The 18220-nt window shown below is 34.9% G+C and overlaps 4 protein-coding genes across 9 annotated transcripts; 3 read left to right on the top strand and 1 right to left on the bottom strand.

The window, feature by feature from the left end:
• Positions 1 to 532: 532 nt before the first annotated feature.
• Positions 533 to 5946, bottom strand: LOC106776428 (immune-associated nucleotide-binding protein 9). Of its 2 annotated transcripts, none has more exons than XM_014663884.2 (6): positions 5880 to 5946; positions 5251 to 5490; positions 2500 to 2786; positions 2063 to 2236; positions 1846 to 1983; positions 533 to 950 (listed from the first exon to the last, which is right to left on the bottom strand). In XM_014663884.2, the coding sequence occupies exons 2-6, from the start codon at positions 5483 to 5485 to the stop codon at positions 750 to 752; spliced, it is 1035 nt and encodes a 344-aa protein (XP_014519370.1). In that variant the 5' UTR covers positions 5486 to 5490; positions 5880 to 5946; the 3' UTR covers positions 533 to 749. The 2 variants fall into 2 exon arrangements, with proteins under 2 accessions (XP_014519370.1, XP_014519371.1); XM_014663885.2 differs by lacking the exon at positions 5880 to 5946 and adding an exon at positions 5590 to 5849.
• On the top strand, positions 1995 to 10762 carry LOC106777422. Of its 3 annotated transcripts, none has more exons than XM_022787522.1 (3): positions 1995 to 2024; positions 8301 to 9879; positions 9983 to 10762. In XM_022787522.1, the coding sequence occupies exons 2-3, from the start codon at positions 9412 to 9414 to the stop codon at positions 10673 to 10675; spliced, it is 1161 nt and encodes a 386-aa protein (XP_022643243.1). In that variant the 5' UTR covers positions 1995 to 2024; positions 8301 to 9411; the 3' UTR covers positions 10676 to 10762. The 3 variants fall into 3 exon arrangements, with proteins under 3 accessions (XP_022643243.1, XP_014520492.1, XP_022643244.1); XM_014665006.2 differs by lacking the exon at positions 1995 to 2024 and having other exon boundaries at positions 8191 to 9879; positions 9983 to 10079; positions 10179 to 10762; XM_022787523.1 differs by lacking the exon at positions 1995 to 2024 and having other exon boundaries at positions 8191 to 8355; positions 8617 to 9879.
• A 510-nt stretch (positions 10763 to 11272) lies between these two features.
• Positions 11273 to 15272, top strand: LOC106777131 (probable zinc metallopeptidase EGY3, chloroplastic). Of its 3 annotated transcripts, none has more exons than XM_022787480.1 (7): positions 11273 to 12021; positions 12160 to 12357; positions 12678 to 12902; positions 13351 to 13589; positions 13866 to 14020; positions 14357 to 14714; positions 15136 to 15272. In XM_022787480.1, the coding sequence occupies exons 1-6, from the start codon at positions 11479 to 11481 to the stop codon at positions 14710 to 14712; spliced, it is 1716 nt and encodes a 571-aa protein (XP_022643201.1). In that variant the 5' UTR covers positions 11273 to 11478; the 3' UTR covers positions 14713 to 14714; positions 15136 to 15272. The 3 variants fall into 3 exon arrangements, with proteins under 3 accessions (XP_022643201.1, XP_022643200.1, XP_014520145.1); XM_022787479.1 differs by having other exon boundaries at positions 14357 to 14727; positions 15136 to 15267; XM_014664659.2 differs by lacking the exon at positions 15136 to 15272 and having other exon boundaries at positions 11274 to 12021; positions 14357 to 14802.
• LOC106777178 (protein SHORT HYPOCOTYL IN WHITE LIGHT 1) lies at positions 15142 to 16836 on the top strand. The gene is made up of 4 exons (XM_022787481.1): positions 15142 to 15272; positions 15350 to 15533; positions 15634 to 15699; positions 16314 to 16836. Exons 2-4 carry the CDS (start codon positions 15378 to 15380, stop codon positions 16467 to 16469), a joined length of 378 nt encoding a protein of 125 aa, XP_022643202.1. The 5' UTR covers positions 15142 to 15272; positions 15350 to 15377; the 3' UTR covers positions 16470 to 16836.
• The last annotated feature ends 1384 nt before the right edge of the window (positions 16837 to 18220 follow it).

Raw genomic sequence — 18220 nt, forward strand, 5'->3', positions numbered from 1 at the left:
ATTAAATATTGCCTATTTCATTGCATTTTGAAAAATAACGGATTATTTTATATTAGAATTTTTTTATCATAAAATTTGAAAATAAAAAACCTTAATTTTTTTTATTTTGCATAAATATTTGAGCCCGATGAGAGAAACTTTCGTGTTTTTTTTGAAAGGGGAACAATCTTATTGGATTGAATTCTATTTAAATTTTTCGTTTGCTATACTCATAATTAAAAAACCAACTTTCTTACTATTACAAGGTTCATTCGAATATAAAATCTAATCATAAAAACACAGTATATCACTATTTTTACTACTTGAGGTTTTCATATATTTCGAAATCGAGAAATTTATCTATTGACATTTCTTAGAATTAAAGAGATGAATTTGAATTCATTCTATAACTTTGTTGGATGGATCTGATAAATAAACTAAATGAATGATAAATAAATGGATTATTTTCTCATCCTAGGAGGCCTCCAATATCCAGGCCTGACACGAGTTGTTAGTCGGACAAAACCTTTTGCAGAAGTAATTACACTTATAATTTGACAGAAAACACTTAATTTAAATTGAAATTACTAAGTATGAAAACCAGATTAGAAAATATCAATCCCATAATCCATGATTGTCAAACATGGAATAAAAGTAAATGCATAATTGCCATGGTACTTATTAACACCGCGAAAGAGCAAGAGCTATTTGATGTCACCATCCTAGAGAAAAATACCAAATAAATTCTCTGAAGTTCCATGTAGGTACTGTCAAAGAATGGCACAACGACCTTCAGATTGCTTGCGAAGTTCTTCGTGGGCCTTCTCAAGATTTTCTCTCAGTCTACGTATTTCTTCATCTGATCTCCTTTGAGCTAACATTGCCTTCTCCTCAGCCTCAAGTCTTGCAGCTTGCTCTTCATCTAACTGTTGCTTAAGCTTCATAGTTACCTCACTCAATTTTGATTCAACCTGAAAATTCATATAATTAATCCAAAAACAAAAATATTAAGGATAAAGCTCCACTTATTATGTCAATATTGTTGTTAGAATAATTACTCTATTTATCATCATTATATTGTATATAAAGTTATTCTATTTATCATCATTATATTGTCCTAGAGTTACTCCATGTACTTTTGTATCAAACTCAGTACCAACATATAAATGCAGAAGTTTCACTGCCTTGAATCTTTTTTATTCTTTTGGCTACAAGTAGCATGCCAAGGAAAGCATATATGAAGATTATTCAAGAGGAGTGGACTCCCCATGAAATAGGATGGATCGGATGCAATATGGATGGAGCATAAGCATCATACTCTGATCATGGACATAAATTAAATTATGGTGGTATTTTTAGGAATTAAAGTGTAGAAACTAAAATGATTTAAAAAAGGTTCACTCAACATAACTCTTTTTTTTTTGCTTATATTTGAGTCAGTATGGAGTATCTATTCCTTCTGGAATGTACCCATTAAACTACTTATTAAGACTCACTTATCAATTTCATAGGACTCGTTAATAATTAATATACATGTATATGATACACACAAAGAAAAATAAGATTATCCCATATTACTTAATTTATGAAATTCAACAAGATTTAACCAATGTTAGATCCTATGCCAAAACATCAATAATATTTTATCCGAATGAGTGCAACTATTCAAGGAGTTTAAATACCGAGTAAATGATGATTTTATTCAACCAAGTTGCTTATTAAGCACTACACTGTAATACATATGCAAAGCTGCTATAAAAAAATCATTAAAATAAAAGAGTCACATTATTTAACTTAAAAAAAAGGTTAAATGACATCAAGTTAATTAAAATGGTCAATATAAAAAGACATGGACGTAAAGATTACCATCTCAGTAATTCGCTTTAATTGATCATCATATGTTTGCTGCATTTGCTTTTCAAACTCCAATATTGCTTCTTCAGAATATTCTTCTTTTAAAGAATCAAACTTTCTTTGTTGCTTATGCAGCTCCTTTGCTCGCTTCTGCAGTCAAGTGAATGAAATGATGAATTAACTGATATCATGTATGCTTTCCAAGATTTGATGTTCACAAAAGATTCACCTTCAGTTCTGTAAACAACTCAAACAACTCATTTGTATAAGGTCGTCCACCATTCTGTGATAGAACAATGTTTACAAAAGAGAGAAGTTCTTGAACTTGTCCCGATCGTTTCCCTTCATCCTTAGTCTTGTTATCAAAAAGTACAACTCGATTCTCACACAGACCAAGAATTTCCTACAGTGTAGTTAAATTCAATATTTCAGTTGAAGATCAACAAAACTAAGAATTTCCCATTTGAGATTCGGCAGATGGACTTTCAAAAGTATGTACACATTTTCAAAAAATTGACAATATATATTTAAAATGTCGGCAAATAGGTTAACCCTGTCGTTAAATTGAAACAGAAAACCACAGTAATTGGTACAGGTTAAAAATCCAATGAATATAAGAAAGAAAAAAACAGACTTTAATCTAGATTGCAATGCTCAAAGAAAAACCTCTAAAGCCTTTGGACATTCACGACCTAAATAATCCTCCAAGCTCTCTTCCGTTTCTTCCAAATCATCTCCTCCAGTGAAGACCACAATCATGTAATCTACAATTTTGCTTCCAAATAATGACTGCAAGGTCTTTAGAATAGTTTCTTGTTCCTCAGTAAAGCGTGTTCTAACCGATAACACCAAAATGACAGCATGGATTCCATCCTTAGCCAAATCCATGCATTTGATAATTTCCTTTCGAACATACTCAGGTCCATACTCTCCAGAAGACAAATCAAATAATCCTGTGAAACTTTGTAGGTCAGATGGATGTAAGATTTCTTGAATAATTCACTATTTTATTGATAATAGAAGGAAAAAAAAAAAAAGATAACAATTATAGCCTACAAGTCTGAGAGAAATCTCCAGACTCGCACTAACAATGATATTCTCCACATCCCTAATAAACTCTACACTCTCTAAAACAAACTTTGCCCCTCCCTTGTTGGAGGCATGACCTTGGGAATTTGGGCCAACAAGAATACACTAAAAAGGGATTAGGAATACCAATTTCATTCTCAGTTCATCCACAAGGAAAACCATTTTGACCCCTAATAGAAAAATTCCTAAGTCTCCCTAGCTTGTAGCATCTTGAATGTCCTCGCAATAGCAAGGAAATTGTTCCTTGATTGCAGCAGTTGATTTGATTCCCACATAGTAGACTCCCACATCTGCCTTGTCCTCAAAGTAAAAGAAAGGAAATTATTCCTTGATAGGAGCAATTGATTCTCCCACGTAGCTTTCTCTCACTGGCAGAGATCTCCAAAGAATAAGCTTTTGACTTTTCATGTGGCTAGTACAGCTTCTGGAAACAAAGGAACATGGCCTTTTATAGCCATCTGAGGTGGTATAGAGGTGCTAGTGAAGTCATTTGTTGGAACACTTGAGCTGAGATATGTAGAACAGGGGATGGATGCATGTTGTCACTGAAAATAAGAGCTTGTAGATGACTTCACCAATGTGAGACAGCACCTAAAAGGGACCGTAGTACCTTGGTGACAACTTAGCATTTGTTCAGGAAGCAATCAATCCCGTTCAGTAAAATTGACTTCACCAATGCAAGACGACACCTAAAAGTTTGATGTAAACCCAATCATGTTCAGCAAAACTGGCTTGTTTCCTGTGTGGATTAGCATGTGGTTTCCATATTTTATTGGGCTCCAATGGAAATGCACTTCAATTATCACAAGGCTTCCCTAATCCACTACCACTTAGGCAATCGAATCTAGTTTCCCCTTTCAAATAATGAATCACAAGTGGAGGAAGAAGATTTGGCATACCATCTCCCTCCCTTCCTCGGCCTCCTTCCCCTCCATAGCTATTAGAGATTCAATATTTAGCTCCTCTCCGGCCTAAACCAATGAAACAAGTGTTGGCATAGATGACTTGGGCTATGGAATTGTCAACATTTGAAACAAAGGCCCTTTCCCTTCAGTCCATTAATTCTCACTACAGGCGATTCATGATCTACCTCGAAACTGATAATTAAGCGCTAGGGTTTGGTTAGGCTTATTATCATTAGAGCTCCTAGTTAAGCTCACTGAATTGTGAACTCCTTGGATAATTGGGGTAAAGGCTAGACATAACGAAACGCATGTTAATTTCAACCTCTGCTCTAGCATCCAAAAGGCATCGTTCAAGCAAACTTTTGCTCAATCAAACATGCCTCGAATATTAATCTGTGCTGGTTTTGCACAGCGTAGGACCACCAAGCATGTTTTGTCCTTAAGCCAGACTTGAAAAACCCCATTTATTCATCCTCAACCATTAGAATAACTTGGGTCATTAGTACTTCAAATGATACCACATATTCATTGTAGGTGCCATCCTGCTAAAGAGGCTTCAATTGGGAGAATGGGTTACCAGATTGATGATCACCATAGTAACCCATGGGTGATCAGTTAAGCATCTCTCAACTCAGCTAAGGATCAAAGTCACACAACACCTTGAAGCAGTGTCATATCATTCTTTCCACACAAACTTGTGCCAACTATCAAGGCAAGTCTAATAGGGTACTTAGAACAGTAAAGTAAGTCTATATCTTTGCAACCCAACCCATAGGATTATCACTCAGTCCTTCTAGCTATTAGTCACAAATCTTTCGTGACTGGAGTGGCTGATCCCAACCCTTTGCCTAAACCTGTTCCAATTGACCCAATTGGCAATCTCATGGACACAATATTATCACTCAACCTTCTTGCTATTAGTCAGAAATCTTTCGTGACTGGTCCCAACCCTTTGCCTAAACCTATGCCAATTGACCCAATTAGCAATCTCATTGACACTGGTCATTAAAGTACTCAATTAAAATGTTTGTTCCTTTAGTGTGGCATCATTAGGAAGTACCAATTGATCTTGACCCTTGAGCAATGCCCCTTAGTTTTAAGACTCGTCGTAGTGTGCATACAAAATCTCAAAGAAAACACAAATGATAGCAATTCCCATATAACAGGGAAGGATAAGAGTCGTAGCCCCAAGTACAAGAAAAAGCCTTAGACTTAACAACAATATTCCCTATCCCCCTAATGGAATCTACACTCTCCTCAGCGCTTGCTCTCCCTCCCCCACCCCATTTATTCTTACCTACGGGTGCATTGGGCCATAACCTAGGGGATTTGAGCCCACGGGAGTGTGCTAATAGGGAATTAGGAGTGTGATTCCTATCACAATCACACATGCTCCTGAATTAATATGTTATCATGCCTTTACCTGGGGTGTCAATAACATTAACAAGCAGTCCGTCGTCTAGTTCTGCGGTCCCCAATTCACATGTGATGGATACACCAGAAGAACTTGCCCTTGACTTGAAGACCTTCCTTCCGAGAATGGTATTACCCGTTGCACTCTTGCCATAGCCAGTTCGCCCAACTAAGACTATTGTCCGAACCTCATTGGATGAGGAAGAAGTGAACTCCCAATCATCATCAATAGAAATTCCACCCATCGTCACTGAAATAGAAATTAAAAAAGAAAAAGCTTAATGAAAACGAGTGGAGTGGAGTAGAGATAACCAATTTTAATGAAAAGGGTGAGACAAAGAGATTTTACAGTAATTTGCTCAGCACGCCAAAAAATTAAAAATCACGTTTCTCTTCTCTCCAATTCCTCCAGTATTAAAAGGCAAGAGAAATTTTAGTCCCTAAATAATTTTTCCTTTTCACCCTTCTAAATTTTTAAACCAAACTCTTCTTTCCTTTGATCAAACACTGAGGAAAAGAAGGCTATAGCAATGTAAATGATGAAATACTGACAGTTGAACTATAGAATCATGCAGGAAAAAGAAAGATAAATAAATACAGTAATCGCGCCATAACAGATGTTGAGCTGCACTTTCTAACCTCTTAGAGAGCCTTTCTTCCAAAGAATGCAACCTCCAGAAACAGAGTAGGTACAATACAACTTGCCACTACCACTAGCAGAATTTTAACGGTTATATTTATAGATTTATTTTTTGAAGTTTATATATTTTTTTTAATTTTATTATTTAGTAACTATCTTTTTAAATTTAAATTATTACTTATATGAAAAAAAATATTTTTAAATAAATATTTATAATATTTATATAATAAAAACTTATACAAAATATTTATTTTTATAGTTATTTTTAATAAAAATATTCTAAAATTTAATACATTTTCATTATAATAACAAAAAAATAAATACTTGTAATGCATATGTTTTCACTCATATATATAAAATTTTATCAAATATTATATGTGAAACTTGCCTAAAATTGAAATTGTGATGTATATAAAAAATATGCATTATTTGGATTTTATTCTTTATATTAAGATATTAGATAAGTTTAAATAAATATAAAACTGTGTATTTAAATAAAATCAGATTTAAAAAAGTAAAAAATATATGGTTAGCATTTTTGTTAGAAATAAAAACTGTTGAAATAATCGCTGCAAAAAAAATCTGTTTTAACTAATTTAATTAAAAAACCATATTTAATATTTATTGGTAGTTGTAACGGTTAATATCATGAATTTTAAACAAATATTAAAATCAGTTTTAATATTTTCTGAAATAATTATTAAAAAAATTATATTTAGTGATAACGGTAACTATCTATAAAATTATTACTTTTTAAAAATAAAATAATTTGGAAAAGTGGAAAGAAATAAAAGTTTAATCAAAATGTATAACCTTTTCAAATAGAAAATAGAAAATCTATATTTAAACAATAAAAACAAACTAGGTCAACTAAAACAATCTTAATATTCTTTGTATATTTGTCTGCCTTAAAGTATAAAAAAAAATGAAAATACCAAATTTGTATGGAAGGATGGACAAATTTAAAATATAATTTTCCGAAAAATACATAAGTCGGTGAGACTAGAAGACTTCAAATAAAAAACCGTGTCTCTCTGTTAAATAATCGTTACTAAAAAAATTTTGTTTTAATCTAACTTAATTTTAAAAATTATATTTAATATTTATGGGTAGTTGTAACGGTTAATATCATAAATTTTTAAAAAAAATATTAAAACCAGTTTTAGCATTTAAATAATTTTAAAAATATTATATTCCGTTATAATTGTTACCATCTATAAAATTATTATTTTTTTAAAAATAAAATAATTTGGAAAACGGAAAAAAATAAAAGTTTAATCAAAATATATAACCATTTGAAATAGAAAATAGAAAATAGAAAATCTATATTTAAACAATAAAAGCAAATAAAGTAAACTAAAACAAACTTAATATTTCATGTGTATTAAAAATGTAAGATGAGAAGAAAAGTTTGCTCAAAGTATAAAAAATGAAGATATCGGTTTTTTAAAAAAATTGACAAATTTAAAATATAGATTATCTAGACAAAAAATATTTAAATTACAAAAATAAACAAATTATTGAACTAAACGACTTCATAAAATATTAAGTTGGATGATCTGATAAATAAATAAAGTAAATGAATGATAAATAAATGAATTATTTTCTCATGAGGCTTCTAATCCGACCCGGTTGTTGGTCGAACAAAACCTGTTGTAGAAAGGACAAGACGAGAGATACAATTCTCTTTACTCTTAACATTAAAACTATAACCGAAATCTCACTAAAAGAAGCACCAACTAGCAATCATATTAGCAAGTTTACTAGTTTATATTGATTAAGAAATTAATCAATCAAAACACAAAACAAATACAGTAGATTTTAATATAAAACACGGGTAAATTTTTGGTTGAAATTTTTTCTAATAAGAGGATAAAGAAATCTAATGACTGATTGCAATTTTTTATTCAAATGAAAATTTGTTTTGCTAGAGCATAAAGATGAAAAATGAACAATTAAAATTTGAAATTTTAATGTAACAAACATATATGTATAGGCTGGAAACACGTAGCTTTAACATATTGTTATCATGTGTTGTGATTTCTTTAAATTACTCATATTTGGAAAAATAACTTCTACACCTTCTTAGCTCTGGGTAGGACATGGAAGCAAAGCAGTGCAAGAGAAGTAGTTTTTTCTCCATTTTACAGAATTGAACAGGTTCTTGTTTTGATTCCCTTTACTTCACCGGTACAATATGCAACAACTCCTCCCAGTGCATGTTTTGCTAATTTTATTCTATAGTCACTTGTTTTTTTCTCTATGGAAAAATGATTTATCTTTCTATATTATTTGGCTGAGATTCCTTGCATGCATTTTCAAAGGGTAAATTTTGTTCCATTAATTAGATTTATTTTCTTAATTTATATAGTTTTTATCATCTCATAATCACATTTTCCAATTCCTGTGACTGCATCCAGTTCTTTATGATTATGAATCTGGATTTCAGACACATTCATTGCTGGAAAGAATCAGGTTTGGACAAAAAGCAGACTACTTAATTGAACCAAGCATTTAGATAATGGAGATTCGAGAAGAAACGCGTGCAAGAACCCAACTTATAGTTCAACGTTTACAAGAGGCGCCACTACCATGATTCACTCACTATTAAGACGCCCTTAGCTGAAGAAGCATCAGCGGTTAATGCACTCAATCTCACCATCATTAATCTCTCACTTTAATTTTGTTACACACAAAAATGAAATTAGTTAACCTCTGAGTATTTGATTCAAACAGGTACCCTACAAAGGACACTCATTTTCTTAAGGACAACGTCAAAATTTGTACCTCCACCAGAAAAGAAGGATTACCAAAGCCCGTTTCAAATCTCCTGTTTCTTTATATGTTTGTTTATGTAATTTTATATTTTAAAAGGACGTGAGCTTGCTTATTGTACAATGGACAGACCAACTTTGCCCTCCTTTGAAGGCTTAATTCTCCTTTTACAAGTCAGAAAACAATGTATTGGATGCCCAAACCTGATTAGTTCTGCTTTGCTTTGGCCAAAGGAATAAAGTAATATGGCTATTACCAATTGCAAGACCCACCCACATGCTCAATTTTATATAATAGTCCAAAAATATTCTGATTCAGAAAAGGAAATAGACAAGGACATGACAGAATGATAGAGCCTTCCTCATATACGAAACCATAACATCCTGTACAGAAAAAGGGAAAGCCATTGGAATTAGAATGTCCTATAGTATATGTGCAACAACACATAAGCCTCAACAAAGCAAAGCAATCAAGAGATCGCATACACTAAACATGTTGGCACCACCAATTGATTGCTATGTTACCAAGCTTTAGCTTTCTGGTTCCCCGGTCAAATAAACTATTTCCTTTGCTTAAATTCCTCTTCCCCACTCCACCAACCTCTTGCTTTACTCTCCCACTAACGCTCCTCTCTCCATTGTCAAATACAACCACCTTCTATTAGCTTCCATTCCTGCTATCCAAAAAACTATCATTCATATTCACGGCTTAATTTATCTTTTCTGCTTCACGAGGTCCTACTCAGTTCTCCTTTCAATGGACACTTCTGGCCAACAATCTACAAAACAGCTAAAAGATCACCTCCAACACCACCAAGAGCCTTTTTCGTTGCAGAGTTACCTCATCGAAAGAAGTTACATGTTCAACAACCTCAGCTATGAGACTACCAACATTCACCACCTTTATTCAGCCAAGAATCTGAAATCGTCCATCAAGTATGATTTACACAAGATAAGGAAACGGCTATTACATGCTACGGGGATACTAAGATCACTACTATACAAGTTCATTCCCACAGAAGACAGCCAGGAGTTCTCAAACTGGGTTGAAGAGGACAACAGTGATCTGTATTATGTGCATGAATATTTAACAGCACACACTCAGGCAACTCAACAAACAAGGGCTATGTCTCATCATTTTACTAAAAATGATGCTCCTCACAACAAGGTTTTGCCGGCGAATATGTTTCAGACATTCACACTCCCCAAATTAAAAAGATCAGAGGTAAGCAAGGGATTCTTTTTACTCGACCGCGTTTTATATATTATATACATGCAACCACAGTTCCATTACCGTCTTTAAGCAAACTCACTCATTAAGCTAACAGGTTGATGCAGGAACCAAACCATATTGGATAAGGTCAAAGGAGAATAGCCAGCAGTGTAGTAGAGGACCAAAATGGAAAGCACCATTACCAAATGCAGGTTGGACACTTTCACTAAAACCAGAAGGGGAGAAAAGTATTACCACGTATGCATTGATTTTAATTTTTAACTTGCATTATTTGGGTGGTGATGGAACAGTGTGCCGCTTAAAAAGTTCAGATGAGCAGGTAACAGCTGTTCCAACTTTATCCCAGAAACTTGTTAGAGACTATGTAAGAAAGCTAGCGGCGAGCTCAAATATTTTGAAATCGAGACGTGCAAAAAAAGACAAACTACAGGAGATGGTTGAGACGGCTTCTTTGTGCGGAAGAAACAGAAGGAGCCTGGCAAAGAGGGAGCAGCTACGGTTTGACCATGTAGAAAAAGACAAAGGGTTTCATGAAAATGAAGGTAAAAGTGTGTCAAGCAAAGCAGTTGCAGAAGCTGAGAGGTTTCAGAGTATCATACATGAGCATTTTAACGTGTTGGAGAAACAATACAGAGAAGCTAAAAAGATCAGGCACCTGTTGCATGCAGAGTCCTGTGTGATATCAGAAGAGTGGAAAAGCTTCCAAATCTTAAATTTGGAGATATGCATGGAGATAGGAGATTCAATCACGGATGACATTGTAAGCGAAATAACTGATTTATTTTAAGAAGGCCATGTCCATGTTCACTGGAACTGTAATTTGCTTGGTTTAGTTTTAGCATCACTGTTGAATGTATAAACATTCAAAACTATTAAGGATTGCCCTGTTGCTGTAAATTCACGTTGCAGAATTTAGTTCAAATTACGATATATTTGATGGGTCAACACTAAAACAGAAGGAAATACATCAGTAATACAAAAGGAAACACATCACTAATAAAACCTTAGTGGAATAAGAAACTGACACACTCAAAACATTAAAAGACAAATAAGCATAAATAGATTGTTCTTGTTAACTCTTATTTTCGAGAAGATTAGAAAATCATTTTTTTCCTAAACCAGAGATTGGACTGATGCCTTACGATTAATTAAAACTCCTAAAAATAGCATATGATTAATTGGATAAACGTTAAACTGTGATTCACTTTCATGATCGAAAATCTGAACGGTACATTTGTAAGGTTGAAGGGGGGAAATGACAAAAGGAGGCACCAGGTGGCACCATAAGAAGGAGGATGTTATCCGTATCCCATAAATAAATAAATAATACGAGGACAGCGTGTGATGTCGTGTCGTGTCCCACAAAATCCAAAGAAGAGAACAGAGCATGCAGGAAGTGAAAGTGTGGGGTCGCCTCGTCTTTCGCTTTCAATTAGTCACTCAACTTCTCCAGACTTCTGGAATGAACTTCGGCGTCGCTGAAAATCACAACAACTCACAAATGTCTACTCATACATACCCATCATCACACAAGCAGAGAAAAACAGAAGAAACACAGAAACACAGAGCATCTTCGTCTCTTCCATTCCAATGGCAGTGCCAATGGCAACTCTTTCTGCTCTTTCCTCCACTGCTCTTCTCAACGCCAACACAAGCATAAACACCAGCAGCAGGACCATCTGCACTTTCCCACTACATTCTAACATCCACACCCGTCTCTCTTTTTCTTTCTGCTACAAACGCACTTCCCTCACCTGCGCCGGCTCCTCCGTCAAAGACGACCGACAAACTGACTCCTCCTCTACTACCACGGTTTCCGTTGCTCCTGAAAACGACGTGGACCATGATTCTGGTTCTCTGTCTGATTCTGATTCCGATTCTGACACCCAACAGGAAATGGACTGGAAGACCGACGAGGAGTTTAAGAAGTTCATGGGCAACCCTTCCATCGAGGCCGCCATAAAGCTTGAGAAGAAGAGGGCTGATAGAAAGCTCAAGCAACTTGACAGGGAAACCACCAACTCTAACCCCCTTTTGGGCCTTTTCAACACCTTAGTTCGTGACAACTTGCTCAGGGAAAAGGAGATGCTGCAAAAGGCTGAGGAAACTTTCAAGGCTCTTGATCTTAACCAGGTCAGCTCATCATTCAATAATTCGTATTTATTTCATTTGTTTTTTTAAAATGAATCGATAGTACTATGTTATGCTACTACCTGCACATGAATGATGAGTACCTACTCATTGTATTTAGTTTACTTTGGCTTTATGCAGTTAAAGAGTTGCTTTGGGTTTGACACCTTCTTTGCAACCGATGTTCGAAGATTTGGAGATGGAGGCATTTTCATTGGCAATTTAAGGAAACCCATCGATGAGGTCATTCCCAAGTTAGAGAAAAAGCTCTCCGATGTAGCAGGACGAGATGTCGTCGTCTGGTTCATGGAAGAAAAAGCAAATGACATTACCAAACAGGTAAGTACTATCCCATCGTTTGTTTCAATATTTTTAAATTCTTGTTTTCTTTGCGAGTTTTGCATAGTAGAGCGTGGACCGACACTGTTACATGATGTTAGACATGCTTTATTTTCAGTTAATTGCGCACATCATCCGCTCATGTCACTAACAATCGATTCATTTCATGCATTAATGTGACAATCTATACCCCTTTGCTATCATCATCGTTCTGGCTTTGTATGTTTTTTTTTTTTTTTCACTTGCTCGGATCATAAAGAAAATGCTGTAAAGATGCTTTGCTAGATGGCCAATTGATAAAATTCATGGTATTGTTTCAGGCTTGTGTGGTGCAACCCAAAGCAGAAATGGATCTCCAATTTGAGTCAACTAAGCTGAGTACTCCTTTGGGCTATTTTAGTGCAATTTTATTAGCTGTTACTACCTTTGGAACAGTTGCTCTGATGAGTGGCTTCTTCCTTAAACCCGATGCTACAGTCGATGACTATCTGGCTAATGTTGTGCCTCTATTTGGTGGCTTCTTATTTATTCTGGGAGTTTCAGAGGTATGTTATAGTTCAGAATTTCCACCAAACGTGGTTGTTTATTCCACATTTCATCATGTTCTGATTACGACTTACTATTCCCTTACTGATAATCCTATAATTGATAAGTAGCTTGTTTATCTTTTTACAAGCAAGAAACTCACACATAAAGCCTAAAGAAAATTTTAAATAGTTTTATTGCCACATGGCGTTGTTGTTTACTAGATAGACACTATTATCTGCAAGGGACATTCTGACAGTAGCTCATCAGATTCCTCTTTTTGATGATTTCAGTGGTTAAACAGACAATCTCCAACACCAGACTGATACATTGGTGTATTCATGCATATTATATTATGTTGGATATTTTACCTGGCCACTTTTTTTTCAACTGTATTGTATGCATGATAGCCATCTTTGAAATTCAATTTGTTTCTTGCTGAGTGACTGTATTCTATTCATTATGCAGATAACTACCAGGGTAACAGCAGCACGTTACGGTGTTAAGCTTAGCCCTTCCTTCCTGGTGCCATCAAATTGGACAGGCTGTTTGGGAGTGATTAACAATTATGAATCTCTCCTCCCAAACAAGAAAGCTCTTTTTGACATTCCTGTAGCCCGTACTGCTAGTGCATATTTAACTTCACTACTGCTTGCTATTGCTGCGTTTGTAGCTGATGGAAGCTTTAATGGGGGTGATAATGCATTGTGAGTGCTGCCTATATTATCCTCTCAATAAGCGGATCTATCTCTTTCCTATTAATTCTTTTTCTTTTGTCAAGAAAAGGAAAGGAAACTTAAATTTAAGTGAACGTAATTTGCCAGAACCATAAACTTATGATCTACGCAATAGGCCTATCATGCATGGACAAGAAATACATGTTTTGAAATGTATTATTGAGTATATAAATTGAAAATGGTATTAGTCATTGACATGCTTGGCGAACATTACTTCTCATGATTATAGCTTACTGTTTATTTCAGGTACATACGGCCTCAATTTTTCTATAACAACCCTTTGCTTTCTTTCATCCAATACGTTATTGGACCTTACACAGACGATCTTGGAAATGTACTACCTTATGCCGTGGAAGGTGTTGGAGTTCCTGTTGATCCGCTTGCATTTGCTGGGCTTTTAGGTGGGTTTGTTGAGATTTCTGTCTTTATACCTCCGTTTTGACAATAAATCGTGCAACTCTACGTCTTTACAACCAAAGATCTAAAATTTATATAATGTCCAGGCTAAATGGCATTTGTTAAAATTACTTAAGGTCGTGAATATGGTACATTGGATGGTTAATAAAGTTCTTTTTCTTGGGAAAATAGCAATTATTTGTAATCTTACCATATATCTGCATTAAATGACCACCATTGTCTTTTTTACAAGTTTTGCCTTGACAAATTTGAGCCCTTGTGTTGGCTCGAAGTTACAGTTGAATCAATGGCTAGACAATTTGAATTTGATGATTATGCAGGGATGGTGGTGACTTCTTTGAACTTGTTGCCATGTGGGAGGCTAGAAGGAGGACGCATTGCTCAAGCCATGTTTGGAAGAAACACTGCTACTCTCTTATCTTTTGCCACTTCACTGTTACTCGGTATTGGTGGCCTCAGTGGCAGTGTTCTGTGCCTGGCATGGGGATTGTTTGCAACCTTCTTTCGGGGTGGAGAGGAAATACCAGCAAAAGACGAGATCACCCCTCTAGGAGAAAGCAGATACGCTTGGGGCGTCATCCTTGGCCTCATCTGTTTCCTCACACTTTTCCCCAATGGCGGAGGCACATTCTCCTCTTCATTTCTCAGTGGTCCATTTTTCAGGGGTGACATGTAAATGTAATAGTTTTATGTAGGTATACGAAATTGTGTAGTGTGATCTTCGTTCAACATATTCTCCACAATATACAACTGTGTTTCTTTGTCATGTAATCATAATCAAGAATTCAAGATGGCTAATTGTAATTATAGCTGCCATTTAAACGTTGAGCTGCAAATCACGAGCTCCCAAAAATCACTTCTACTCCTAAATGTTCTTGTTTCATTGATGAAAGATTAAATTTTTTTTGAATAATAATAAAGTATGATACAGGGAGAAACTTTTGTACAAGAAATGCTTTACTTCAAACATACTCACTAAACATATATATATATATATATATATATATATATATATATATAAATAGAAGGACAATCACGACAGTGTTGTCGTTGTTATTGTTAGAGTATAGGGATAAGTTAATTATGTCATTCTCTGCAGTGACGGTTAAATCTGGTGGTCTCCCATTATTTGGTTCTCTTACGCTTAATTCTGACCTTCCTGCATACCCGATCGTCCTCTGCACTCGCCACGCTTCATTTCCTAGTCAACGCGTCTCCAACGTCTCTCTATTTAAGGTTCGTTTTTCATCAATTCTTTTTACCTTTCCGTTCTGTTCTTTGTGATTATAGTCCAATTTGTTTCAGAGTCGCAGGACTTTGGTCCATGATCCTCGCAAGTGGATGCATACAAGGAGCGACGACGAGGACGATGAAAACGATGAGGATCGGAGTCTGGATCTACTGGTGAGGTTCGTTCAGAGTGTCTTCAAGAAGGTGTCAAAGAGAACAAGGAAAGCAGTTCGATCCGTTCTCCCTTTCCCCATCTCCACCCATTTGGTTGGGCTACTTGATCTCTTCTTCTGCCAATTCTATCGCGATTCTGCAAGTCTGGATTTTTTTTTTGGGGGGATGAAATTTAACATCTCTTTTAATACAGGTGGGATTTTCTGTGAATGGGACACTGTTGCTGACCTTCCTGTGGATTTTGAAGGCGTTTCTTCAGGTACCGTTTTCATTTATTTATGATGGGCATTAGCATTGTTAACATCATTACTGAATGTCATTTCTAGAATTTTGTTGTCTTCTAACTTTTTGGCTATTTAACGATGATTGTTGACTACTGCATTCTTTTAGATATGGATTTTGACATTCTATACGATACCATTTAGTTAGTTCAATCTATTTAGCTAAGCTTTTTGTTATAGAAAATGGTTCTACATAATTTTTAGGCTAATGCTGTCCAAAGCAGCATAGAACATGAGAACTCAGTAACGATGGGAACCAGGTAAAGAGGGGTTGTCCTAGGTCACGGGGTTCGTCTAGGCAGGGTCTTGTGCCCCTGTGGAAAGGGTGTTTCTGTGATTAAAACCAATGACGTGGTCTTAAAGTAACAAGACCACTCTTGCAAGGGATGCAAATGACTCGAGTCAAATGAACCGTGTCCTGTTTTGGAACAGTTTTCTTTCTAGGAAAAATGACTGGGCGCGTAGTTGGGACGCCTATGGTTCAGATATATCTTCAAAATTGATGTCTAAAATGTAGCAGTAGGTTATGCAGCAGTATTTGATTAAAAGGTTTAATTACTACTTGCATAATCTTTGTTTAAATTCAACGCAGGTGTTATGCACGCTTGGAAGTGTAGTGTTTGTAAGCATCTTATTAATCCGTGGGATATGGTCTGGTGTGAGCTTTTTGCAAGAAAGCCGAAACCAAAAAATGGATCAATTAGATATGCGCAATGCTTGGAATAATGGTGCACAGCCCGTAACTTGAACAGTTCATCTACTCATTTTGACATGCACAAACAAGTCAATATTAAGACTTACTGCTACTCCTTATCAAGACGGGGAAGTCGAACTACACTGCTACTGGAAACTTACATTACTTCAATTCTTATTTGGCAAAGAATAAAGAACACAGGAAGCTGCTGCGCCATATTATAGCTGATATTGACTTACAGTTTAACTCTATGTAAACCATATCACTATTTGATGCATGTTATGAAATTGTCAGTGGTTAAATGGTTTAATAGGCACCTGGAAGGAGTTTGTTTTTCAGATTAATTAGCTGTTATGTAGTATGATAACTGTTACTGTTGTGAACATCTTTTTAATAATTGGTCTCATTTAGTTCTTGATTTTTCTTGGCTAAATTTCCTATATTTCTGTAATTCTCTGACATTTGCATCGATGTGGAACTCTTGATGCTGCACCTACGGATGTTCCAAGCACGTCTAAACTCTTGATTAAATCAGCTTAAAATGCCAGAATGTCATCCCTTCCAAATATGAAATATAAATGTAAGAAAAATCGCATCATTATGAAAAAAATTCCTCTTTATTAAATCGTACATTTTGAGGAGACTTTTCAGGGTCATACTGATGGAATGAAAAATACTTATTTAACAAATTTATTGGTACTTTTGGTGGGTTTGGTCCTTGAACAGTAATGATGTATTATCATTTCTTTACAAAGATAAGATCGAGAGACGAGAAGAAGACAACAATATACAACCAATCTAGAATCATGTGGGTCCTAGAATACAATTATTGCCATTATTCATTTTCTAAGGAATAAATGAATTTATGACTTTATTTACACATGTGAAAACGGGTAATCCGGTTAGATTCAGTCCGGTTCATCATGGATTGGTCTAAGTTAATCTAATTCGGCTCGTTTATTAACGAGTCAGAAAACTTTGAACCCGGCTCGATCCATTACGGGTTGGTGGATAAATAAGTTGGTTCACTGATCCATTTAATTACAATTTTTTTTAAATAAAAAAAATTACAAACTTTCTATAATTCATTCCTAAACAAATTTCACTTTGTTTAATTAATTTTGAAAATAGAAAACCTAATTAATTTTTTCAAGCAAAAAATAATAATAAATGTTTCTTTATAAAATTAAAATTAAATTTTAATAAAATAAAATTAGGTAGATTGGTTGGTCAACTCGGTCCACCACAGGTTCAATCCGCATGAGTCGAGTTTAAATGAGCCAGGTTGAAATCTGACCTGCATAAAAAAATACAACTTTTTCAAATCTAACCCGATTCAAACTCATGATGGGCCGAATTAGTTCGTGAGTTGTGATCCATTTTGACAGCTCTAACTTCTGAATTGGTTTACAAGAAATCTCAGAAAAGATCTGAATTTTTTTTGTTTAGACCCTTATCCTTTACTATAATAAATAAACATATGATGATATGAATGGTCTGAAAATAATTATTTACGACCATTTCCTAGGCTATACCAATGTATGCGGACATGTATGTATTTTTGGTATAGCATTAAGTAAGGTGGTATTGAGCTTAAGTAGAAACAATAGTTAGCTAACTAAAGTGACCACTACTGATTTTATGATTGTTTGTCCAAGTTGGATCAATCTCAATTCAAATTGAACTGTAATATTAAATTGAGATATTATCCAAACATATTATAAAAATATTACTTTACCAATTCAATAAAAATATATTTAAAAATAATAAATATAGAAGACAATGATTATTCAATTGGAAAATGT

Source organism: Vigna radiata, chromosome 11 (genome assembly GCF_000741045.1).
Source record: "Vigna radiata var. radiata cultivar VC1973A chromosome 11, Vradiata_ver6, whole genome shotgun sequence".
Taxonomy (NCBI): domain Eukaryota; kingdom Viridiplantae; phylum Streptophyta; class Magnoliopsida; order Fabales; family Fabaceae; genus Vigna; species Vigna radiata.

Bases quoted from the DNA above. Each gene is read 5' to 3' on its own strand.
- LOC106776428 (XM_014663884.2), bottom strand. From the start codon at position 5,485: ATGGGTGGAATTTCTATTGATGATGATTGGGAGTTCACTTCTTCCTCA. The intron at 2,237-2,499 runs GTTTTTCTTTGA...ACTACACTGTAG, and splicing joins AATGTCCAAAGGCTTTAGAG to GAAATTCTTGGTCTGTGTGA. The intron at 1,984-2,062 runs GTGAATCTTTTG...ACTTGACTGCAG, and splicing joins AGTTGTTTACAGAACTGAAG to AAGCGAGCAAAGGAGCTGCA.
- LOC106777422 (XM_022787522.1), top strand. From the start codon at position 9,412: ATGGACACTTCTGGCCAACAATCTACAAAACAGCTAAAAGATCACCTC. The intron at 9,880-9,982 runs GTAAGCAAGGGA...TTAAGCTAACAG, and splicing joins CCAAATTAAAAAGATCAGAG to GTTGATGCAGGAACCAAACC.
- LOC106777131 (XM_022787480.1), top strand. From the start codon at position 11,479: ATGGCAGTGCCAATGGCAACTCTTTCTGCTCTTTCCTCCACTGCTCTT. The intron at 12,903-13,350 runs GTATGTTATAGT...TTCATTATGCAG, and splicing joins TTATTCTGGGAGTTTCAGAG to ATAACTACCAGGGTAACAGC. The intron at 14,021-14,356 runs GTGGGTTTGTTG...ATGATTATGCAG, and splicing joins TGCATTTGCTGGGCTTTTAG to GGATGGTGGTGACTTCTTTG.
- LOC106777178 (XM_022787481.1), top strand. From the start codon at position 15,378: ATGCATACAAGGAGCGACGACGAGGACGATGAAAACGATGAGGATCGG. The intron at 15,534-15,633 runs GTTGGGCTACTT...CTTTTAATACAG, and splicing joins TCCCCATCTCCACCCATTTG to GTGGGATTTTCTGTGAATGG. The intron at 15,700-16,313 runs GTACCGTTTTCA...AATTCAACGCAG, and splicing joins TTTTGAAGGCGTTTCTTCAG to GTGTTATGCACGCTTGGAAG.